This window comes from Camellia sinensis, chromosome 9, assembly GCF_055761805.1.
Source record: "Camellia sinensis isolate YWXY chromosome 9, ASM5576180v1, whole genome shotgun sequence".
NCBI lineage: Eukaryota > Viridiplantae > Streptophyta > Magnoliopsida > Ericales > Theaceae > Camellia > Camellia sinensis.
In genome coordinates, this window is record NC_138969.1 from 90,432,319 (window position 1) to 90,458,302 (window position 25,984).

Sequence of the window (25,984 nt, forward strand, 5' to 3'; positions counted from 1 at the left end):
GATATTTACATTGTTTTTTTAATCAGAAATTTTGAGACAATAACAGAGAGTCGTTATGGTAGTGGTTTTGAGTTGTGTGCAATGCATCTCCACCCCAATCCCACTTCACATCTCTTCTTCTTCTTCTTCTTCAAATAATGGTAATAGTAATAAGAGGCTTCTCACGAGACGCAACACACTAGTCTTCACTACCTCTCTGTTGGCTTCTTATCTCCAATTATATCAAACCTCAAATCACTCTTCTTCTCACTCCGCCAATGCCGATGAGCTCGACCCAGATGAAGATCGCGTCGTCCACCTCTTCCAGGTCTCTCTCCCTCTCTCTCTCTCTATATATATATATGACATTTATAAGTTGACACAGCACAAGTGTATTTTTCTTGTGCAAATTGATCGACCCATTTGACCTTTTGAGTAGATTTTATTTATAGAATCCATGAGTCACTCAGCGTATCGATAATTTCACAAATTGATTCCGAATTTGGGCAACATAGAGATTGTTTCTCATGTTTTGATGTCAATAATGAGACAACAACAGCCTGTTTTTTCTTGCATGTCCTTGCAAATTAATTTGTTTTTTTTTGTTGTCAATGGGTTGGAGATAGATTACAAAAATTAGATCAAACTGGACATTCAATTTTGAGATAAGGTCCAACAAATAGCACAAGCAAAACAATAAATCAAAACACCTAACAAAGACCCCAAACAATTACTGATAAGTGGGACTTTGGGTGCAGGGTTTTGGCCAATGAGCCTGTTGGATTTTAACTTTTTTTTGTTCATCATTATGAAACACAGTGAGTAACTATCCTACATTTTGAGAATTATCTGGCGTTCAAATAACTGTAAAGCAAAAAGTCATTTGCAAAACCAATGTACATAATTAACTTGGACAACATGTTTTGCCTGTGATGAATTTGTGTGAGAGAGAAGCAATGCTTGTCAATAATAATGAAAGAAGATGTGTGATATTATGAATGTTTGGAGCAATTCTAGAACTTCAAAAACCATTTGGAAACTATTCTTCATATACGGGGAACTCTATTTTATATAGTTGGTTTTATCGGGTTGTCAAAAAGATTGTGACAAGTTGGGATGATTTGGGAATAACTACAAGGAAATTTCATATGCTGGGGGGAACTCTATTTGGATGTAGTTGGGTTTATTGGTTTGCCAAAAACATTGGGACAGTTTAGATAGGGGATAATTTGATAGCATTTCTATGGACCTATTTGGTGCAGTTTATTGTAATCTAAAAGCTGATAATCATAGAGTAGAAGTCAAAACTACCACTCCCCCAACTTGCACATAATCAACTTTTCTGCTTATTTAAGCTATTTTTGCCTAATAAGTTGTAAGCAGAAGATGCACCAAATAGTTTGGCACAGAATCCTAGAATTAAAAAAAGTCGATAAACAACTCAAATAAACTACACCAAACAGCCCTATGTAGATTAGGGTGATTCTAGAAGCAGCTTAATAAAAGGAATTACTCTACCTAAAATTTTATTTTAGCATTTATTTGTAGTTGATTCCAATTTTTTTTATTTGATGGGAATTGAAAAAAAAAAAAATCTCCTAGGTGAGGCAAATGGTCAATTACGAAGCACGAACTCCAAGAAGGAAGTTGGATCCATATTGGATACCGATACTCCTAGAATACCTGCGGATGCGTTTTTTATACTTCCTAAACATATTTGATACTTGAAACTAATTTTCTTTAGTGTGTCATAAATGTGTCACATATTCATATCCATACTTTTTAGAAACTAAGGATACATAAAAAAAATTTAATGATACAAATCAGATTTCAACAATTAAACAAGTAAATAAACTTGCTTACAACACTTTTGCATACATTGCATTTAATTGTGATAGGAAAAAGCACAAGGGCAATCAAAAACCCCAGGTTTAGCGGGGTATATGCATTAAGGTTTAGGGTTTAGTTTACACTTGATATTAAAATGGAATCTTTATAGGAGCTACTGAAGTAAATGTAAAATAACTGGCTACTGGCTCTTAAACTAATACCTAATTCCTAATAATAGCTTGTCACCATTCTTTGAGCTTATGTGTGATACAATAATAAAAAGAATAAAAGAAAAGTTTTTTTATTTTTTTGTTTTTTTTATTTTTTATTTTTAACGAACATATCTTGGCCGAACCCGTATTCTATATTTTAGGTTTTGTCATATCACCGTATCAGTATTAGTATCCGTATCATATCTATATTTGTATTTCATAGATACTCAATAATATTGTTAAATTGTTGATCATAGATATTGAATATTTTCATAAAATGAACTTAGCGAAGCTGTCATAAATGGCTTGAGCCATTTTTAAAATAATTGCATCTGAAAAATAAAAAGAGGAAGTGATTTTAATGGAATTCAAAGAAAAAATCACTCAGAATATATATTGTTCTGCTGCAAGAACAGCAGTTATCTAAACTTTTCTGGTTTTGTTTCCAGGATGTGAGTTTCTTGAACACTAAACAATTTGTTAAGATTCTTGGCTATTTCCTGTTAAAATTTACCATCACCTACCACACACTTACCATCACCTACCACACACTCACCTACTACACTCACCTACTCCTCACCTACTACACTCACCCTCTCCTATATAATGAGCCACTCACCATTTGTAATAAATATCATCAGATAACAATCAATAATACATAAATTCTTACATGGTATCAGAGCTAGGTTAACAACCTAGTCATTCTGCTTCACCGGCGGGCGGCAACCTCGCCTTGGCCGCCCGCCGGACCTCTACACATATCTTCACTCCACTGCCACACATTATTCTTCTTGATCTTGATCTTCTTGTGCTGCAAATCCAGTGCCGGAAGAAACTCAAGAATTCTCATCTGCTTTAGAAGCCACTTTATCCTCCTTTGTTTGTGATCCCATATCCATCACAACTGGAACCACCGTTTTAGATACATTATCTGAGTCTACAAGAGAGGATCATATGCCTCTTCTTTTGGCTCTCCCACAACCAAATTACAAGCATCCATTGCCGGAACACCATCAGTAGCTTGAATTACTTCAGGCAAATCAGCTGGCTTTACTGAATCAGCAAAAGCAGCAGATTCGGCAGCCAAATTAGGATCATCTGCTTTTGATTCCCCTGACTCTATCACCACCACGTTCTTCTCAATAACATGAGACTCGTCATCTGAACTGCTGCTGCCACTGCTAGAGCTCCCACCATCCAAAGACACTCGTCCACTATTTGATTCTTTCACAGACTCAACATACTCGATACTAACATTCTTCCTGTCAGAATTATCCACATGCTTCCAGCTGATCACCCAATTATGTTGTTTTTCTCTCTCCCATGTGACCCACTCTCCAACCTATACTTTTCTTTTTTATTCTTTCCCCACAATCTTTTTTTTAATCAACCCACTATCTCTCTCTCTGGTCCCGTTGTCCACTTTAATCAACCCCACTATCTTTTATTATTATAATATATTTCCCACACTATTATCCTTCACTCACCCTATATCCACTGATTCATCAATATATATATCTATACTGATTTTTCACAAAACTTTATTTTATTTTCTTTTTATTTTTTCTATCTTTCTTTTTCATCAATACTTCAATATTCTACAACACAAAAAAAATAAATAAATAAAAATAAAAAAAATAAAATAAAATAAAATAAATAAATCATACATCAATTTTAACATGGGATTCTCTTTGTTTGATTAGGAGCTACGTTCAGTGTGTTTTGGTATTCCTCTAGATGATTAAGAACTATTGAAATTTTTGTTTTTTTCTTTTCTGCACTTATGATAGTTGTCTGAAGATTTTTTTATTTCGAAACATCTGATTTTTGTTACGTGGGGTTTGTGTTCTAAGTAGTATTCTTTACAAAATATTTTATCGGGTGATAATTTTTTAAAAAAAAAAAAAAAAAAAAAAAAAAAAAAAAAATCATACACAAAAACAAACCACACATCGTTTTATTCATGACAGGGAATTAACCCCGATCACATTTCTACAACAACACACACAAAAAAAAAAAAAAAAAAAAAAAAAAAAAAAAAACAACAACAACAACAACAACAGATTTGTTTTCTTTTCTGCAGCGGTCACACATCGACCTCACTTCTTCGCCTCTTCCGCCGGTCTTTTCTTCTTGCCCCCGTCCTGGGCGGCCCTTGACGGTGCTGCCTCCGTGTTTTCCACGCTGCCGAGCACGTTCACTCCCCCATACTCCTCCACTACAGCATATGACGGACCTCCAAATCGGAACATCACGGTGGCCTTCCGCTTCAGCTCCTTGTTTTCTGCCTTTAGCACACTTATCTCTGCTCGCGCATCCTTATACATGCGTTGGAGCAGAGCCAGCTGGGAGTTTAACTGTTGCACCTCATTTGTCCTGCTCTGCAGCCGGTGCGACAAGTTTGTGACCGCAGTCATGGTTTCCACACATGACTTCAGAGTATACTGATTGGCCTCAATATCAGTTTGCACCGCCATTTTTTGCTCCACCGACCGCATCGGAAAGTTCAACGGAGCAAAACCAGAGGTGTTTGGTTGAGGTTCACTGGCCACCGCACCAGTTATTTCTCTTGTAGGCTCGTTCAGTTCTGGAAAGAGCGTGAGCAGACCACGAGAAGAGGAGGCCATGTTCTGGGTAGCTGGACGAGAAGAAGAGGCCATGTTGCTGAGTGTTTCAGAGACGGGTTGGTTACAGAGTATTACAGAGTTTCTCTCTCAGCAAAGGAAGAGTTTTTTCAGAGGATTTTCAGAAGTTTTTTGTCTGCCTCAGCCTCAGCATCAACCTTGGTTAAATAGCGAGGCAGCCACGCGTATCGCGCGCCACTTGACGCCAGACGACAAACGGGCGCGCCAGCCAAGGCACTCACGTGCCTCGCCATCATGTCCGGCACATCTTTTTATGACTTGGGCTCGACTTTTGATGGCACGCCTTTTTATGGATTGGGCACGCCTTTTGATGGCACGTCTTTTGAAAGATTGGGCACACCTTTTGAGGGTGCGACTTTTTAAGGGTCCGACAAGACTCTGTAAACTGTCCCGACATTGATTCCGGTTAGCTCCTTCAAGGGTCCGACAAGACTCTGTAAACTGTCCCGACATTGATTCCGGTTAGCTCCTTCATAAACTGTCCCGACATTGATTTCGGTTAGTTTCTACAAGGGTCCAGCAAGACCCCGTAAACTGTCCTGCTACAACGGTCCGACATGACCCCATAAACTGTCTTCTACAACGGTCTGACACGACCACACAGTGTCTGCTACAACGGTCCGACATGACCCCGTAAACTGTCTGCTACAACGGTCCGACATGATCCCATAAACTGTCTTCTACATCGGTCTGACACCACCATACAGTGTCCTCTACATGGTTATGACACCCCCATACAGTGTCCTCTACCACGTTATGACCCCACCTTTCAGAGTCTTCACCAACGGTCTGACACGACCATACAGTGTCTCCTATCCTCTTTTATTTTTATGTATTTTCTTGTTTTGTTACTCTCTCCAAACTCAAGTTGGTTAGTTCCTATCCTCCTTGAGTTTGCGGGGGGCTGTTAAAATTTACCATCACCTACCACACACTTACCATCACCTACCACACACTCACCTACTACACTCACCTACTCCTCACCTACTACACTCACCCTCTCCTATATAATGAGCCACTCACCATTTGTAATAAATATCATCAGATAACAATCAATAATACATAAATTCTTACATTTCCCATAAAGCAAAATAGGGTTGTTGACAGTTTCTTGTCCAGAATTTTCTTTTGATAAGGTCATTTTATTTTTCAGAATAACATGAAGTAATGGCTTGTGAGCTTATTTAAGGGCCAGCAGAAGTCATTTTTCCTTGAATTATTTTTCATGAACAACTCTTACAGGTCTCATGCATGTGTGTGTCTATGGAAATTATCAAAGAATACTTGTAGATTAAAATTTTAAGAACTTTCACTTTTATCATTACAATATTTGGATGAGATGAACTTCTTCTGCTAAGGATCCGCTACAGCAGGCAATGACAATAGTAATATTGCTTTATTTATTTTTTTCTCTTTCCCACCATCTCTTTTCTATCAAAAGTCTAAGTTTCCGGTTTCGATGAGACACATTATTTTATTTTATCTTTGGGGGACTGGGGATGTTTCTTAATCTTATACGTCATTGGTTACCTGGATCCTTGTAATTTCATGCTGACAGAGCTTTTGGCTATGGTTATAGGACACTTCACCATCAGTCGTCTTCATCAAGGACCTTGAATTAGTGAAAAGCTCCAAGAACTCAGATGATAGCATGCTAATTGAAGACGAAAATGTGAAAGTGGAAGGGACAGGTTCCGGCTTCATTTGGGATAAATTTGGACACATTGTAAGCATTCCCTTTTTCTAAATTTTCAAATGCGTCATGCATTATAAATACAGAGCAAAGGCTGCTTCTGTCTGCACTCCTTTTGTCTTCTGTCTTCTACAATGCCATTTCTGTATGATATTCGTTACAATGATATCTCTTAAGCTTTCCACGTTCATGTTTGCGTCTCCCAAAACATGCATAATTCTTTGATTCTCCATTTTTATTTTTACAGCATTTTATGTGATAGTATTAGTTGTGCCGCAAAGCAGTAATGTGAGAAATTTTAAGTTTGTTCATGCGCGACTGTTCCTTGGAATTTTATTATAACCACTGGAATTTTCTCGAAGTAATTTCCTGTACTTTTTGTTCTTCTTGTTCTTTTTGTTCTTCATTTTTGTGGCCATCTTTCCAACTAATGTTCTTGTTTTTGTATGCATCCTACATATTTTGGGGGTTCACATGACTGATAATTAATTATGGGGGAATTACTTAACAGTTGGACAGTGAAAAACAAAAAATACACAAACATGGAGGGGTGCAAGTGAGACTTGCACCCCCACAGCTTTTCACTTGCACCCCACCACAGATTCACTTGCATCCCTCATGTTTTTGTATTTTTTTTTTCTATGCCCCATTGTCAAGTAATTCCCCCATTAATTATTATATGTAGATTTTATGATTTTGACAATTGCGGAAATGAGAAAATCAAAATAATGATTGCTTCATGCTAAGACAAGGAAATTCTAAAATTGTATTTTCAATATTATTAGATAAATGTTGTAATTCTTCTAATACCATTGAAGGTTCAATGAATAATATTATTTAGATTAAGTTCGTATTGCGTATAGAATGCTGTGGAAAGCCGTATTCGATGAAAGTCATATGCACGGTTGGGAGGGAGATCTTTCATATCTTTCGAGATCCACCCTACAATATGGAGTTAAAAAAGCCAAAATAAGTGATTTTAGCCCTTATAGAAAGAAAACGGATTCTTGAACCTCTTTCATACTCATGTCACGTTTTATATTCTTTTTATAGAAAATAATGTCTTCCAAAACTCCATCTGACAGTGTTGTTGCAAGTATGAAAAAAATAGCTATTGTCATTTATGCTGTTATAAAAAACTCCATACTCTCTATCTTTTAAGAATTTTTATGTTTGTTCCAGTAGGTTGAGTAATGTGTATAGTAGAGATTCTGTGATTTTGCTTCATTCTAGTCAGATTTTTTGCTTTTTAATATAAGGGTGTCACTTCAATATCTTTAAACAAATCACTTTCTATATGTGCCAGGTAACTAATTATCATGTTATTATGAAGTTGGCAACAGATAGAAGTGGACTACAACGCTGTAAGGTTTTGTTCATAATTTATTATTTTTGAAATTTCTCGTTTCCTTTTTTATTTTTTTTCTTTTCAGGTCAATGAACTGTGATGCATGTTGTCATTTTTTATTTTTTTATTGGTACATTGGCAATGTCTTGCTGGTGTTTCTTTTACAGGTGCTTCTAGCTGATGCAAAAGGCAATAGCTTTTCAAGGGAAGCTAAGATTGTTGGTTTTGATCCAGCATATGATCTTGCTGTTCTGAAGGTTTTTTATTGGAACTCCCCCTAAATTTCACTTTTGGTTCTAATTTCACCTAGGTATAGTATAGCATACTTCATTCTTTGCTCTCATCTTGATTTCCAAAGGCAATAGTTAGGTCATAATGTATAGTTTTTGTATGGCAGTACTGATTTTCTCCAATGGAAAGTGGTTAATGTGAAAGGGAAACTTAACGAGCTCTTAAAAGCCTTTGTGTGTAAAACACGGTAAACAATATGCTACTTTAATATTATACTAGGGGTGCAAAGTCTTTGGAGCAGTTCAAAGCATAAGATGCAAAAGGTTGTGCTTATGCTTCAAGGCTCATCAAGGCGCAGTCAGTGCGCTTCGGAACATCTCAGGCTAGGCAATGTAAAACATGCCCCATAAAGGAGGAAGCGCGTGCTTTACGCTTAGGCTTAAGGCGCACGACTTATGTGCTTCTTTTAAAATGTTTGTTTATTACAATTACAACCTTTGGTTTCACATAATCTTATTGACTTTTTGTTTACATGTGGCTACAAGGGATTAAACCCCTAAACATACCTTGCGACCGAACACTTTTTTCAGCCCTAATTATACAAAGATGCTGGTTGGATAGAGCTTTCTCTTCAACCAGACTAACTGTTGTCGTTATTCTTCTTCATTATCTCCTCAATCTCTATCTCCTCCTCCTTTTCCTTCTCTTTCTCTATGCTTATCTTGTTTGACACTTCTATTATGTCGATATTTTTAAATGTTGGGGCATTTCCCTAAATAAGCCAAAATACTAAATCAATTCCCAAACTAAGCCTAGTTTTGAAAGAATTCCCAAAATAAGCTAACTCGTGGTTCACAATCACGATTTCAACATATATACGCCTGTCTCGCGTGAAATTGGGGAAGTCTTAAAATCGTGGTTACAAAAAGCGCTTTTGATTAAGAAATCGTGGTTACAAAACGCGCTTTTAATTATTTTTTTTTTCTTCTGAACTCGCTGTTACAAACCACGATTTTATCCAAAAAAAAATTTGTTCTGAATTCGCTGTTATAAACCACGCTTTTATGGAAAAAAAAATTTCTTCTGAACTCGCTGTTTCGAACCACGCTTTTTGGCCAAAAATTTTTCTTCTGAACTCGTGGTTATGAACCACGCTTTTAGCCTAAATTTTTTTTCTTCTGAAAGCGCGGTTCTGAACCACGCTTTTTTAGCAAATTTTTTTTTTAGTTTCAATTTAACTGAACTCTGAAGAAGAAATTTTTTTTTTTGGTTTTTTTTTTTTTTTGGTTTCGGTTTCTGTTGTCATTGTTTTGGTGATAATGTATTTCAGAATAATTTTTTGGGTTAAAATTGTTTTACTAAAACCGTTCTCATGTTAATTTTTTTTTTTTCTTTTCTTTTCTTTTGTCTTTATTTTGGGTTAGAATGTGTAATTCAGCATTTTTTTTTGGCTTGACTAAAGTAAATTTATTTTGTTTTTTCTTGTGTTTGTTTTGGGTTAGAATGTAATAATGTAATTCATAAATTTTTTGAGATTTAGTAAAGCCGTTTTGATGTAAAAAAAAATTTTATTTTATTTTTTCTTTGTTTTGGGTTAGAAGGTGTTATTCAGCAATTTGTTTGGGCTTTAATAAAGCCGTTTTCATTTAAATATATATATTTTTTCTTTTGTCTTTGTTTTGGGTTAGAAGGTGATAATGTAATTCATAAATTTTTTTTTTTTTTTTCTGTTGTCTTTGTTTTGGATTAGAAGGTGATAATATAATTCATAAAACCTTGAGGAAAAAACACATAAGTCTCCCACAAAAATACATAGGTAGTACAGACATAAGTCTCGGACAACAATACATTGTGGACACCATGAACTGAACAGAAATCTGGTTTTGAACAGCGAGTTTAGAACAAAAAAATTTTTCGATAAAATCGTGGTTATAAACAGCGAGTTCAGAACAAAATTTTTTCTTCATAAAAGCGTGGTTTTGAACAGCGAATTCAGAACAAAAAATTTTTTGGATAAAATCGTGATTTGTAACAGCGAGTTCAGAAGAAAAAAAAAATTAATTAAAAGCGCGTTTTGTAACCGCGATTTCTTAATCAAAAGCGCTTTTTGTAATCACGATTTTAAGGCTTCCCCAATTTCACGCGAGACAGGCGTATATATGTTGAAATCGTGATTGTGAACCACGAGTTAGCTTATTTTGGGAATTCTTTCAAAACTAGGCTTAGTTTGGGAATTGATTTAGTATTTTGGCTTATTTAGGGAAATGCCCCTTAAATGTTTGTGATTTTTGAGTTATACACCCCTTTGGGTAGAGAAATAGAGACAACATATCTCTCTCTCGCATAGCCCAGAGTCTGCCCAAATACACTCTCAACCCTCCCTTCCTCCATTGAAGGCTGATCTTTGAAGCTTCTTGAGATTCCATTGAAGCCTTGAGAGAGTATTGGAGTTTCTTCTCAAGCTTTGGTCTTGTTTTCTTTTGCTCTTATGAAAAGAGGTATAACACTACTTGCATTTTCTCTCACTTTCTTTTCTTTTCTTACTATCCAAACATACTTATTTTGCTTTGGAAGTTGATTAAATCTTGTGTATTAGTTGATTATTGGTAGTATTTGGGCCTGAATAGTTGAGATCCTTGACAGATCTCTTTTGCTTTGAGTTCTATTTTCTTTTTCTTGCACTTTCTTAGCATCCAAACATATATTTTCCCTTTGATAATGGCTAAATTTACTCCCTTATTAATTATCTCATGGGTTTAAGCCTCTGTCTTACCTTTTGAATTAGATTTACGCTCATTTTCATGCTTTGGGAGTAGATTTGGATCAATTTTTTATTTTTTATTTTTTATTTTTTATTTTTTTATCTCTACCTCTCTTCTTTTTTTCATGCATTTTCTATTATTTCTATTATGTTCTTAGTGTATATCTACCACCTTTAACTTGACTGTTTCATGGATTCGAGTCTTTATCTTGCCTTTTAGGCTAAATTCACGCTTGTTTCCATGCTTTAAGGGAGATCTAGGCCATCATCTATCACTATTTTTCTTTCCTCCTTTATATCTTGCATTTCTATTATATTTGTAGCTTAGTTTGTGCATCCAGGCCCGATTTATCGCATTTTAGAGATATTGTTGCTATATTGTTGTGTTGACGTTGGGTCAAAGTGATTTTTTATGCTTGAGATGATTCACATGACATTCTAGTGGAAACCGGGCCTATAGGATACATATTCATGGGTTTTCTTTGCATTAGTAGATTAGTGCATCTAGGATCATGCATAGTTTCTTTATTTTGTGCTATAGATTGGTGCGAAGGAGTACTAAGTGAGCTTCTCTCATTTTCTTTGCATCTAGCTTGTCATTTTGCTTAAGTTGGAAATGTCTATCCTTTTCACAAGAGTTTTGTCTTTTTCTTTGAAACTCTCAAAGCACTTCATTTTTACAAAAAAAGGGTAGAAGCTTTCTAAAATATGTGATTTACTTTGTTGTTTGCTTCACATAGTAAAGTAGCATTAATAATCAGACCATGAATATATTTTGGCAATAATTCTCATATCAAGAATTAGTGGAGGCCAATTTTTGGATCGGGTGAACTAAGGGTGCTCAATTCATGACCTTTCCCTCTCATACCTAAACTCCTAGACCGAGTTTTTTGGTCACGACAGTTCAGTCGCCTATATTGGTAGGAGTCAAGGTTTCTTAGTTTCTCCAAAAAGATTAGGTGGCAACTCTAGGTCTAGTGATGCAGTCTTCATCTGGCATTTCGTTGGATAAGTGAATTTTCCACGTTGTTGCTGAGTTTATACCCTCACTCAATTCACATTGCACATTTGTGAACAAGACATGGGTGAATTGTTGGGCCCCGAATACTTGTCGGAATTCCCATAGTAGCCCCTCTCTTTTATGCTTTTCAGCAAGACTTTACAATTATCCATTCAAATTTTTTTTTGCCATAAAGTTCCTTAAATATATATATCTCATATTATATATACACAGATCTATGAAGCACGGTATCTATGAAGCACGGACACCTCTTCGAAGGCCACGCATCCGTGTCCAACATGTGTTGGGCATGTGAATTGGAGTGCCCCACAAGTTCTTTTTTTTTATTTTTATTTTTTTGCTTGGATATGCTAGGGAGACATTACATGCATGTTATGGACACACTAGTGACATACTGGCATAAATTTTAAAAAGTTCAAGTGGGGGTCAAAGTAATTTTTTTTTTTTTTTAAATTTTAAATTTTATGTTATTTTTCTTAACAGTAATAAACTTGACTTTTATTTTCAAACTCATATTGCTTGAGACTTAAGATTTTGAATCGTTTTGTTAAAATTATGAGTAGTGAATCATAAGATTCATCTTATTTAATATGATATATAATTTTATATCGTTATATACATAAAAAAATACACACGTGGTGTTTAAAATAAAGCAAATGCCAATACAACTAGATTGCATATACATTTATACATATAAAATCATGTATATCATTATGACTAATTGATCTATTCTATATATCTTGATAATTTGGCAAAAATGACGTTGTTTCCTGCATTTTTGTAAACAAAAACAAAAGTAGAACTGAATCATAGTGAATAGTCATGAATCACAAATTGAATCATACGATTCACTCAATTTCTGATTCAACAATATGATTCAAATCACTTAGTTTGAAACTTGTATCAAATTGTATGAATCAAATCGTGGATCGTTCGATTCTAACAACCATAGGTAAGAAGTCAACACGGTTTCTCATGTAAGATCACCACTTTATCTTTTTCCTTTTAATACTATTTCTTATCAACTATTCTTGATTAAAAAAAAAAAGTAAATAAAGACAAACTCTCAATTTCCTAGTAACAATAACTCAACAACAATGTTTTTAACTTTTTACAACTAAGGCCTCATTTGGGAACAGGCTTTTTTAGTAACTTTTTGGCTAAAATATGATGTAAAAAAAATTAGTATGTTTGGGATGACTTTTTAGTTTTTTACGAAAAGATGTACAAAAAGTAGAGATAATAGGAAATCTTTGACTTTTTGGTATAGGTTGTTGGCTTTTTGATTTTTTTTAATGACTTTTTGGCTTTTAGGCTAAAAGGTGATGTTGCTAAACGAGGCCTAAGTAACAGAAACACTCACCTCAAAGGGGGTTTAAGAAACCTAAATCTCCAAAAAAAATTTCTTTCAAAAAACTCAATGCCTTCAAAAAATTTTTTTTACAAATGCAAGCACTTAGATAAAGTAGAATATGTAAGCCTAGAATATTGTAGAAAAAGAGGGTTATTTTTCTTTTCTTTTTTCTTATAAGATTTGAGTATTTGAGAACAGGAACATGGTACATCACATGTTCTAAAATGTGGTACGATATAGATAGACTTGTCTATATATTACATTTAAGAATTTAAGGTACTTCTAGAGTAATTTTCTTTTAACTATTAGGCATTCAATAAAATGTATTTTTAATTTTTTTCTTCATTTTTGATGTTTTTGTCTTGTCAAAACGTAACTCGCCTTAGATTTAGTTCATCATATTTTATTTTTTTCTCCTAAGGTAGCATTTAGGCTCTGTTTGTTTAGAAAGAAACTGTTAAAATGTACTAAAGCCTACCACTACACCTACTCCACCCACTACTCCACCTACTACTTCACCTACTACATACCTACCTCCTTTAATCTTTTATATATAGGACTCATTGTAAACAGAACAAAACAATTAATCAATAATACATCAATTTTTACATGGTATCAGAGCAAGGTTAAGAACTTAGTATTTTTTTCGTTTCACCGGCGGGCGGCAACCTCGGCTTAGCCGCCCGCCGGACCTCAATCTATTCCGCTTATTTTCTACACATACCTTCCCATCATTGTCCAAATCTTCTCTCTCTCTCTGTAAATAGTATCTCAGTGAATTTCACTACTCACTTTCGCGAATCGATCTTCTCTCTCTTCGCTGTTCAATCGTCTCCGAGGACTCTGCCTCGGAATCCCACGCTCAAGCCCTCTTGATCGAGGAGAAAGGTACTTGCAGTGAAAAACTACCAAGATGCAAGCACAATATGAGAAAGCTATGGAAGAGTTTAACAGGAAAAATGTGGACTGTTTAACTTCCGTACCATATTCAGGCCTCAACCTCGGCATTCACCACTGATCGATTACCAAACTTCTCTGGCAACTCTGAGATGGTGTACAACAGGTGCCTCATCTACTCATCTCCTACGTCGTTTCTACTCATCGGACTCGGCTCCGGAGCGTAAGGTAGCCATCTTGAGAGCTGCCGGCAGCATCGGGCAGCCGCTTGCGCTGCCGATGAAGCTGAACCCACTCGTCTCCAAGCTCTCCCTCTATGATATCGCCGCAACCCCTGGCGTCGCCGCCGATATCAGCCACATCAACACCAGATCTGAGGTAAATGGGTTCAGCTACACTCTCAATGGCCTATGCTGGAGCTATTTTTTGCTGATGCTTGCTTGAAGGGTCTTAATGGGGTTCCAGATGTTGTAGAGTGTGCATTTGTGCAGTCATGCATCACTGAACTGCCTTTCTTTGCTTCTAAGGTGAGTGCCTGACATTTGATCAACTGGCCCTCAGAGCTCCACTTGGGCAGAACACGGTACTCCTTAGAGGCCCCAAGAAGACTGTGAACTTTCTTCTTACAGTGATGATGAGTCCACGGATAGCCCCACTCTAAATCACATTGCCCATATCAACAACCTGTTTGCCTTTTCTTTTGCTGGTGGGCCCTACCACTAGCAAAAGCCATTTATAACTTTTACCAACAGCTAACTCCTGTTCCCCACGATGCTCAACCTATACTTTTTCTTTTTTTTATTACACACCTGTTGCCCACTCCACTTTCTTTTCTTTATATTTATTTTACTCCATCTTTTGAAAAGACACCGAACCACCAACTGGTTTGCACACCCATCATCTTACTTTTCCTTTAGTGGTAGGACTCGACCAAACAAATTTGAATCTCACTTTTCTTTTTTTATTTATTTTTTTTTTTATTCCTTTCACATTCACACATTTCTCTTCAATTTTATTCACATACTTCTCTTCAAATTTATTTTCTTTTATTTTCAAACCAAAAAAAAAAAAAAAAAAAAAAAAGAAAAGAAAAGAAGAAGAAGCACTGCACACCAAACTCATTTTATTCATGTTGGGGATCAACCCCGATCACCATTTTACACAAAAAAAAAAAAAAAAAAAACCACAAACTAAACCCAAACAACCACATCCACAGGCGGCATTTTTTCTTCTCTACTCTGCCGCCGGTCTCTTCTTCTTGCCTCCATCCTGGGCGGCCCTTGACGGTGTTGCCTCCGTGTTTCCCACTCCACTGGGCACGATCACTACTCCCTGCTCCTCCACTACAGTATATGGTGGACCTCCAAATCGGAACATAACGGTGGCCTTCCGCTTCAGCTCCTTATTTTCCGCCTTTAGCACACTTATCTCTGCTCGCGCATCCTTATACATACGTTGGAGCAGAGCCAGCTGGGAGTTTAACTGCTGCACCTCATTTGTCCTACTCTGCAGCCGGTGCGACAAGTTTGTGACCGCAGTCATGGTTTCCACACATGACTTCAAAGTATACTGATTGGCCTCAATATCAGTTTGCACCGCCATTTTTTGCTCCACAGACCGCATCGGAAAGTTCAACGGAGCAAAACCAGAGGTGTTTGGTTGAGGTTCAAGGGCCACCGCACCAGTTATTTCTCTTGTGGACTCGTTCAGGTCTGGAAAGAGCGTGAGCAGACCACGGGAAGAGGAGGCCATGTTCTGGGTAGCTGGACGGGAAGAAGAGGCCATGTTATGGGTTGCTGAGTGTTTCAGAGAAGGGTTGGTTACAGAATGTTTACAGAGTGTTTCAGAATGCCAATGTTCAGAGGTTTCAGACTGGTTTTAACAGAGTGTTACAGAGTATCTCTCTCAGAACACAAAGAGTTTTTCAGAGGTTTTTTAGCAGTTTTTTGTCTCTGCCCAAGCCTCAGCCTCCGCTTCGGTTTATAAAGACCATAATGAAGAGGCAGACACGCGCATCATGCGCCGCTCGGCGCTAGACGACAACATGGGCGCGCTTTTTGATGGCACGCCTTTTTATGAATTGGGCACGCCTTTTGATGGCACGCCTTTTGATAGATTGGGCACACCTTTTGAGGGTGCGACTTTTTAAGGGTCCGACAAGACTCTGTAAACTGTCCCGACATTGATTCCGGTTAGCTCCTTCATGGGTCCGACAAGACTCAGTAAACTGTCCCGACATTGATTCCGGTTAGCTCCTTCATGGGTCCGACAAGACTCTGTAAACTGTCCCGACATTGATTCCGGTTAGTTCCTACAAGGGTCCAGCAAGACTCCGTAAACTGTCACAACAACTGTCACAACATTGTCTGCTACAACGGTCCGACATGACTCCATAAACTGTCTTCTACATCGGTCTACCATAACCATACAGTCTTCTACAACGGTCTGACACGACCATACAGTGTCTCCTATCCTTTTTTTATTTTATGTATTCGTCTATTTTCTTGTTTTGTTAGTCTCTCCAAACTCAAGTTGGTTAGTTCCTATCCCCCTTGAGTTTGCGGGGGGCTGTTAAAATGTACCAAAACCTACCACTACACCTACTCCACCCACTTCACCTACTCCACCTACTACTTCACCTACTACATACCTACCTCCTTTAATCTTCTATATATAGGACTCATTGTAAACAGAACAAAACAATTAATCAATAATACATCAATTTTTACAGAAACGAATGATAGAAAGTGAAAATGATGGAAAATGAAGTGAAAGAAAGGGAAATGAAAATTTTATTTTTTGCATGCATTTAAATAGATGGAAAACTTTGCGAGAAAATGATGGGAAAAATGTAATCACCACTTAAGAGAAGTTGTGGAGAGAAGCATGAGCAAAGAGGGAAACAAAATAAACATTGTCAAGTTTCGTAGGAAAAAATAAATTTCCCTATATATTTTTCGAGAAATCATAAGCCTAACTAACAGGCTAATTTGAGTAGTATAGAAAACTTTAGTTTCCATTACTTTCTAGGACTATATCTAAACAAACACATAAAAAATTATTATTTTTCTTTCTTTTACTTTCTTGTATTCTCTATCTAACCAAACTGAGCCCTAAGGAATTATATTGGAAAAAACTTTTGGAATCGCTTCCGATCACTAAATTTATTATTTTAGAACGGAAGTGTACTATATTTCGGAGCGTGCTTACTAATACGTAATTCGCTAGGATATTAGCGTTTTCTAGTAACACAGTTTGAGACTAAATAGGGAGGGGAGAAACTCAAAGGATGGCATATGGTAATCCTAAAGACTTTAAAAATGTTGTGTGAATCCTTTTCCAACAATAAAAAACCAAAAAAGAAGGCCTATCATCGATTTCAGCGAATCGAAAGTGAATTGATTGATTCACGATTCACTGATTCGGTTCAACGAGTCATTGATTTACCCATGATTCACAGCTATTTGCGATTCATGCAACTTCTTCGCATCAATTACGCACTGAATTGAATCGAATCATACGATTCTAATAACAAAGATTGGAACAGTTTTGAGATATTGATAATTGGTTTTTTTATCATCTAAACCAAACTATGCATAATTTAGATGGATTATAGGCTATAGAAAATGATGGAGTGGGTTGCTGATGCTGTATCACAGAACTTCACATACATGCAAGGTGTTACTCAAAAACTGCAAGTGGGGGTGGGCAGCTTACTGTTCTTGAGACATAGACCCTTGTATATGCATCTTCTATCAAAACCTTATGCATACCATATTGCATCTGTTGAGAGTCATCACTAACTCTCCTCACTCTCTAGAATATTCTAGAAGTTTCCACATGAATCTAGAAATACTCCGGAAAGATCTAGAAGATTCTGGAAAGACCTAGAGAAATCCGGAAGATTCTAGAATATGCTAGAAGGTTCCGGAACATTAAAGAAGTTTGGAGAAAATTAGAGAAATCTAAAAAGTTTCGGAAGGTTCTAGAATACTTTAGAGAAGAATAGAAAGCTCTAATATGTATTAGAGTAATCTAGATTGTTCTAGAGTGTAGGGAAATTATGAGTGTATTCTAGAAAGTTCTTTAACTATTATAAATATGAGATGAGTGCATGTACTAAGCAATTGGACAATTGAGTGAAAGAAGAGTGAGTCCAAAGTGAGTAGTCAAGCACTAGCTAGTGTGAGGTGTCTCAAAGTCTTGTGTGAGGAAGACACAAAGTGTGAGTGCTTGAATGTATATGTGAGTGGATAAGTGAAGTGTATTGGTGTGTGATTGTGTACAAGTGTTTTGTGTACTGGAGTGTTATCAATAAAGGTATTTCTGGGTCCACCAGTGTGTTAAACTCAACAGCATCCACTGTATGACCTATTTCATGTAGTGTTGGGTCATTTCTTTAGTTCATATTTTTAAATCTATGTTCACTTTCTCAAGTTACATTTTTCTCTCAAGCTTCATGTTGTCCTTAGCCTGAAGTGTGCACTGGACTAGTTCTCAATGTTATGCCTCTCTGCCCCTTCCGCATGATTGAACTTCCATATACATTTAGGTATCTTGAAATGCCAAGCATCTAAATTCAAATTCGTTGTAGGTTGATGTTGAAGGGAATGAACTAAAACCAGCCATTCTTGGTACATCTCATGATTTGCATGTGGGTCAGAGCTGCTTTGCTATTGGAAATCCGTATGGATATGAGAATACTCTAACAACAGGGGTAAGTTATCATGATATATGACATTTATGATGCACAATTACATTTTTAGACCAAGGCCCTTATTCTAGTTGCAACTATTGTCAAACATTAGATACTTTATGGTAATAATAGTGGTGAGGTGGTTTCTTTTGTTAATCAACTATCTCATATTAGATTTTTGGGTAATTTTGTTATTAAATTGAGCATTTATTTTCTTTTCCCTTTTTGTTTTCCCAAAGAACTAGTTCAGTTGTAGCTTGACTCTTCTCTAGATTTGGGACTGCTCGTTCCTTGTTTGGCACAGACACAGTACTTGCCTCAGTATGTGAGTAGATTAACAAGTACTCAGATTCATGGTTATTGTTTACTGATATTCAATTAGTGCAGGTAGTTAGTGGATTGGGCAGGGAGATACCATCACCAAATGGACAAGCTATCCGAGGAGCTATACAAACTGATGCTGCTATTAATTCAGGTAAATCATGGGAAACATCTTTTGCCTTTGTGTAGAGTTTATATGAAGAAAAATTTATGTTTCATTTAACCCATCATTACCTATTTTTATAGCCTCAATAGTATTTATTCAATTAAAATATTCAACTATCACTCTTGATTGTAGTTTAGTGATTTCATAAGTTTACAAAGTCACTAATAGCTTGTTTGGTAACATTTAATGGTTACATTTTTCTATTTATATTTACAAAAATTTTGAAAATTATAAACAAAAACTCGTTTGGTGACTATTTTCATTTACAAAAACTTCTATACAGTTTACAAAATTTATTAAATTATTGTAACAAAAAAGTTGATTTCACTTGTTTAGAAAAAAAAGTTTTCATTTCTTCCTCCTCCCACCCCTTTCGGCCACCACCCACCACCCACCCACTTTGCTTATGACCACATCTGGCTCCAGCCAACGTCGCTGGTGACCTCCTTCGGCTACCACCTCTCACAATCAATAAACCACCTTCAGCAGCTGCCAACAGCCTCCTACCGGCGGCAACAACCTTTGGCCACCACCTCTTGCTGAAGACCACCTTAGGCCAGCACATTTGTTGGCCAGCCACCATCCCCAACTATCAGCAACAACCACCAGCTACCACCTCTTTTTGGAAACCATGTCGGCCACCACCTCCAGCCACCATCTCCGACTATAGGCCACCACTTCCCATGCCCATTAACCACCTCTCGCCATTGGCCATTGGAAACCACCAACAACTACCACCTTCAGCGATTGACAACCACATCCAGCCGCCATCTCCAACCATCGACAACCACCTTTGGCCACCCTTTGACTTGTTTTCAAGACAAATTTTTAAAATACATGTGTATGCCAAATATGTTTTTTTTCTTTTCATTTTGGCAAAAAATTAATTTGAACATTATGTTTCCCTTCAAAATGAGAACACAATTTTTGCCCAGTTCTTTATGTTCTGCTCAACTACCATGGCAAGTAGACTATCCTGATTATGCCAAGTGTCCAATGACCTACTAACTTGAGGCTTACTTTTAGCAACGAACAACCCGTATTCTGCACTTTCGTAGGAAAATGCATCAGATGTAGCCTTGTGTCTCATTTGGTATTAACTTGAAGCTCAATTTTAATAATTACCCAACCATGTCCTGCATGTTTGTAGGGACTAGATGTGGGCACATGTCCCTTTAATTTCTGATATTTTCTTAACTACCAAGTGACATGTCTTTAAACAATCTCATCCATGACTAGTGCTTCCACTGAAATAGGGGGATGTTACTCAACCGACATATCCATTAGCTAGTTTCTAGGGACGGCCTTAACCACTTGCCACCTCATCTGTCATCAACAATGGTCTTACATGTAGACCAACCTCCTTTGGCTACCTCAGGTAGTCATTGCCATGTCATTAGAATCTCTTGGCCTTCTGCCTAGTCAACACTCTAGGACTTGACGTCCTCCTGTTTCCTATCTAGGCTGTCATGAGGCCTTGCACTCAAGCGAAGTCCGGGATCATCGGATGATTGTATGGTCCTACACCATATCCAAGCTGATTTGATGCTGCCCTGCTCCTTGTCAAGGTTGACCTAAAGCCATCCTATGGCAATGGAGGGCAATGGGGCGGATATTAATTCCCCATCCCCATCCCCATCCCCATCCCCCTATAATAATTTTTTCCCATTCCCCATTCCCCATCCCCTAATGGGTTTGGATTTTCTCCAACCTAACTTGACCCTCTTTTTTTTTGTCTTTAAAGGTTCACAACCAAAGCTGAATATATATTCAATTTTATTTGTCTCAACAACGAAATCAAATACACATTAATTAATTAATTAAAAAATTTGTTTTAAAATAATCAAATATATAATTTTGAGACAATCAAATAAATTTTTAGTAATTGAAAAAAAAAATAGAATTGATCAATGTTAGAGAGAGAGAAAGTTAGATTGTGAGTCCAAGAAACCAAACCAGGCACAAAATAGATCAATTGAACTGTAATGGATCAGTATCACGACAGTTCACAGAGAGAGAGACAGAGACAGAGAGAATTAAGGCTACGATTGATCGATTAAAGCGTAGAGAGAGAGAGAGAGAGAGAGAGAGAAGGAATAGTTGAGAGAATGAAGAGTATATATATCTGTGAAAGAGAATTACAGAGATATATATATATATAGAGAGAGAGAGAGAGAGAGAAAGAGAAGCAATTTTAGAGAGGGAAAGAGAGAACTGATCTGCGTATTTGTGAAACACGGTAATATATCGATATATATATAGAAAGAAAGAGAGAGGGGTGAAAGGAGATGCACAGTGAAAGGGAAAGTTGACTAAGTGTGTGAACAAACACAAGTTTTTTTATATGGGGAAATGGGCAGGTATCTATCCCTGACCCATCTCCGATGGAGATTTAAAGAACCCCACTTATCTGATCCGATGGACAAGAAAATAGGAGAAAACCCATGTATTTAGGTCTAGTATCCATGTGTACCCATAGGGTGGGTTATCCATTCCCATCCCTAATCCTACACCATATCCAGAATGTCGCGTATGCCTTTTACGTCAATGAGTTCCTCTACCATGTTCAAGATGTTGTGCAGTCCTGCACTAAGTCCATGATGTTTGTGAGGACTTTCACTCCTATCGAAACAATTCTGTGACTCTACACCTTGTTCAGGCCCTACACTATGATGCTGCGAAGGCCTATGAAGCACGGATACTTCTAAAAGGGCATTGTATCCGTATCATATTCGTATCGGATACCGATATTCCTTGAATACTCGCAGATACATATCAGATTTTTACTAAAAGTATCGGCTACTTCTTAGCTAATTTTTCATTAATATTGAAGTATTGGATACTTAATTTTGAAATATCGGATACTCCAAATCACGTATTATCTTTACAAAATTAGAATTATAGCATTTCTTGCATAACATTATAATATAATATAATTGTAAGGATAAAAACAAGAATATTTTTTCAATACTTTGTTTAGTTCTTTGATAAAAAGAACTTAGTGAATTAAAGTAATATAATTTGTCAAATTGACTTATTTCTTATAACTACATAGAAAGTAAGAATTAGAAAGTAAAATTAAAGTAAATATAGTTATTCTATTATTGTAATATAAACATATTAGACTTGATATTGAAATGAAATATTTGTAAGACCTATTAAAAGTAAAAGCAGTAAACTAGATATTAGCTACCAACTTAATTAACACCTAATTCTTAAAAATTAGTATTTTGCATTATAAAATTACAGTATGGTTTCTCAACATTTTTGAGTTCATGTGTAACTGACTACTAATATAATATTTTCAAATATATTTTTCTTGGAAACGTATACTAGCCGTACTCGTATCCTATTTTTTTAGATTTTGTCATATTACTATATGCGTATCGTGTCATATCCGTATCTGTATCCGTATCTATGCTTCCTAGGCAGAGGCCTATCAAATGTGATGTCTATTTTGCTACAAATGTAGGACCTGCCAGATATTCCTTTAAAGCCTAATTTACTCACCAAAAGGCTTATTATAGTTTGGTGTCTGTTGTCTGGCCTTCTCAATAGCTTGAAGGTCTTAACTCCTGCATGTGAGACTTTGAAAGGGAAAATCCTCAAAACTCTACAGGGGTGGCACTACATTTACACGAATTCACTTTGAATACCCTCAAATTTTTTGCGTACTATATATGTATTGTATTTTTGTTTGATTTGTCATTTGCAACTTTGGGCTATATGGATTGTCATTTGTCATTCTAAATTTTTTTTTTGTTGTTGAAATACTTGGCTAATTGGATTGTTATTTCACTCTTAGAAAAAAATGCTTCGCTTCTCACCCAAAAAAAAAAAAAAACCTAATAAAATATTAAAGAAATAATAATTGAACACTTTCGTTGTAAATCTAAACCCACTCCTCTAAATTTTAAATATCTTTTTTATGTTTGCCAATAGTATCAATATATCTCAAGCAACTTCTTTTAACCTATTTTTTGTCTTCAATAATTTTAAAGATTTTTTCTTAATTTTTTAACTATTAGTAATTTTTGGACAAAAAGCTCCTAAAAATTTTAAAAATTGTAGGAAATTGAAAAATGTCTACTAAAAACTGGGAAAAGCAACTTAAAAAACTACTTTATCAATTAAATAAGTTTTTGTCGTCTTTAATTTTTTTTTTTTTAATTTTTTTTTAATCGAAGAACAATTGAAAAAACTAGTAAAGATGAAAAAATTGATTCCAAGTGCTTCTTCCAAACAATAATAAATGTCTACCATGAAACAAGAATTTTGGGGCTGCCACTGGCTCCGAATGGCATTTCTTTGCTCTCTATACCAAGTTGTCTTTAAATATACTGACACATTTGTTTATTTTTTTGTAAACAAAAAACAATAAATTGTAAATGTTACCAAACGACATCTAAAGTGTTGTTAGGAAACAAGAAAGTTAAAATGAATCGAAGAAATCGCACACACAAGAACATAAAGATTTACATTATTCACCCCAGAACAGGGCTAGCTACTACAGTTTTCACTATGATTACAAAAGCATTTCAACTCTCTACAAAAAAAACAAGAGGCGCCTCTCATCTATTTATAAGTATAGAAATCAAGGCAATGCGGAAGCAACAAAAAATTAGCAAAGTACCCAAAAATTCGAAGGAGACTCCCCTAAATCCCCATTCCTTGAGGGAGGCCCCCAAACCCCCCATTGGACCCAGGCTCAGTGTACAGTACTTATTAGGATTTACAAGACCCAATAGGTGTTGTTCACTAACAATTGCAGTGATTTTGATGTCTTTTTAGGAGAATGTACGTTGCTATTTGAGTTATGAGTTTAGTTCCTTAGTCATCCTTCAAAAGTAATTATTTAGATGCTCTCAATTATTTGGTTTTGAAGAACAGGAAATTCAGGTGGGCCTTTAATTGATTCATATGGTCACGTTATTGGAGTTAATACGGCAACTTTTACTCGCAGAGGTGAGAAAATGTTGTCATTAGTTTTTTCTTTAACAATAGTTTTGCAGCAATATATAGTAAAAATAAAGGCCTTGCCGTGAAATAATTTTTGATAGTTGGTCTGCCTTGGCTTGCTTATGCAGTTAATCATTCTGGAAAGATGGCCCTTTTGCAACACTGTGAATGTTAATTGAGTAAATATGGAGCTTTGTATTTCAATAGAGGAAGGAGTTATATGTGCTTAGTTATAGTATTTTGAGATTTTCCGCCTTTTTGGTCAGCTTCACCATGCGTTGCACTTATCCATGTTCTGCTACATTCATGGAATCATTCTTCATGAAAAAATGGCTTCTTTCATGTCAAGATTATTTCTTGATAAAATTCATTTTAAAGTGCTTAGTTTGCAAACTTTTTCATCATTAATCATTTGACTAGATGTCCAAAATTTGTATTCATGAATAATAAATACATTTTATGTATTTGTGGACATTGTTTCCAAATTTTTAGTCTCTAGTAAGGTTAGAACTGCACAGAAAAAGAAAAAGAAAAAAAATTTGTTCGGGCCATCTCATGATTGTCACCGTTGCCACTGTCTCAAGATTATACCATTATTAGCATGATTTCCTTAAAACAAGTACTGTTCAGACTGCTGATCAATAAAATAAAATAAAAGTACTGTTCAAACTTTGTTTCACCATCAGAAATGATAATGAAATATTTGAAGGCTTAGTTCAGAATTTTAAATGTTTTTAATTATTTGCTCTTTTATTTCAGGGACAGGAATGTCCTCTGGTGTTAACTTTGCAATTCCTATCGACACCGTTGTCCGGACTGTACCTTACCTGATAGTGTATGGAACACCTTACAAAGACAGGTATTGATCAATTTAATCGGTTAGATTGAAGAAATGCTGTTGTTGGTCCTCCTCTTCGATATTTATGTAAAAGATTGGTGTTTGAAAAGCTGATTAAGACCGGAGATAAGCTTATTTTGCACATCAAATGTATAAAAGTTTTATTTTTGCCGTGATTAGACAGGCATTTAAGAATTAATAGCAAGGAAATGTCAATGAGATTTTTTTTCAACTACCATCAATCTTAGTGATCTGAAAAGAGCATTAGGTGTAAGTGGGCTGTCCATCTAAGCTTTTGTCAGGTCTTATTATGATGCAAGTGTGCATTTGATGATGACTCTCATTCTTGGTTTCCAATAATTTAGCAAATGAACAGTGAATTGTGTGTTGGGTTGGGTGAATTGTGTGCATACTGATTTCATTTGCTCGCGCAGTCATATTATTATTATATATTTATTTTTTGTGCAAGTCTATTTCAATGTAGCTGATGGGTATACTTGCCATGGGAAATCCAAACTGATGGTCTTTACTGACAGCTTAGGATATGCCTAAGAGTTGACAGCTTCTGAACCTCAAGCATCAAGAACCCTTTCCCAATGGAACAATGTACACCTGCAAAAAAAACCAGAACACGAACCAAACATGGATTGGAATATTCTATTATTCCGTTCCATCCAAATGCCGTAGACAGAACATTTGAACACCAGGTATTTCACAGTAGCCCCTAGAGACTTACCTTTAATCTGAGCAGACATGGTATGTACAAGGACAGCCAAAGTTCATGGGACCAGGACACATTACATTTTCTTTTGAGAGAATCCGACGCCTTCTTAGAATAAGAACAACTGGAGAAAAGATGGTCATGGTCTCTCCCACCACCACCACAAACACATGGCAACATCTTTAATGCCAAACCTAGCTAATCTATCCCCAGTATTGAGTGAGCCTCATGAATGGCAAGCCAGACAATGAAGCTAACCCTAGGAATTTGATAAGGGAACCAAACAAGTCTAGATCCATTAACAATAGCCCT

At 36.2% G+C, this 25,984-nt stretch overlaps 1 protein-coding gene across 5 annotated transcripts; it reads left to right on the forward strand.

The window, feature by feature from the left end:
• On the forward strand, positions 1 to 25,186 carry LOC114279406 (protease Do-like 5, chloroplastic). 5 transcript variants are annotated; one of them, XM_028221640.2, is made up of 9 exons: positions 1 to 307; positions 6,246 to 6,392; positions 7,666 to 7,728; positions 7,875 to 7,964; positions 18,566 to 18,688; positions 19,055 to 19,142; positions 24,045 to 24,119; positions 24,242 to 24,292; positions 24,873 to 25,186. In XM_028221640.2, exons 1-8 carry the CDS (start codon positions 56 to 58, stop codon positions 24,286 to 24,288), a joined length of 885 nt encoding a protein of 294 aa, XP_028077441.2. In that variant the 5' UTR covers positions 1 to 55; the 3' UTR covers positions 24,289 to 24,292; positions 24,873 to 25,186. The 5 variants fall into 5 exon arrangements, 3 of the variants coding, with proteins under 3 accessions (XP_028077441.2, XP_028077440.2, XP_028077442.2); XR_003635271.2 differs by having other exon boundaries at positions 2 to 307; positions 24,040 to 24,119; XR_003635270.2 differs by lacking the exon at positions 24,242 to 24,292 and having other exon boundaries at positions 2 to 307; positions 24,040 to 24,119.
• The last annotated feature ends 798 nt before the right edge of the window (positions 25,187 to 25,984 follow it).

Bases quoted from the DNA above. Each gene is read 5' to 3' on its own strand.
- LOC114279406 (XM_028221639.2), top strand. From the start codon at position 56: ATGGTAGTGGTTTTGAGTTGTGTGCAATGCATCTCCACCCCAATCCCA. The intron at 308-6,245 runs GTCTCTCTCCCT...CTATGGTTATAG, and splicing joins GCGTCGTCCACCTCTTCCAG to GACACTTCACCATCAGTCGT. The intron at 7,729-7,874 runs GTTTTGTTCATA...TTTCTTTTACAG, and splicing joins GTGGACTACAACGCTGTAAG to GTGCTTCTAGCTGATGCAAA.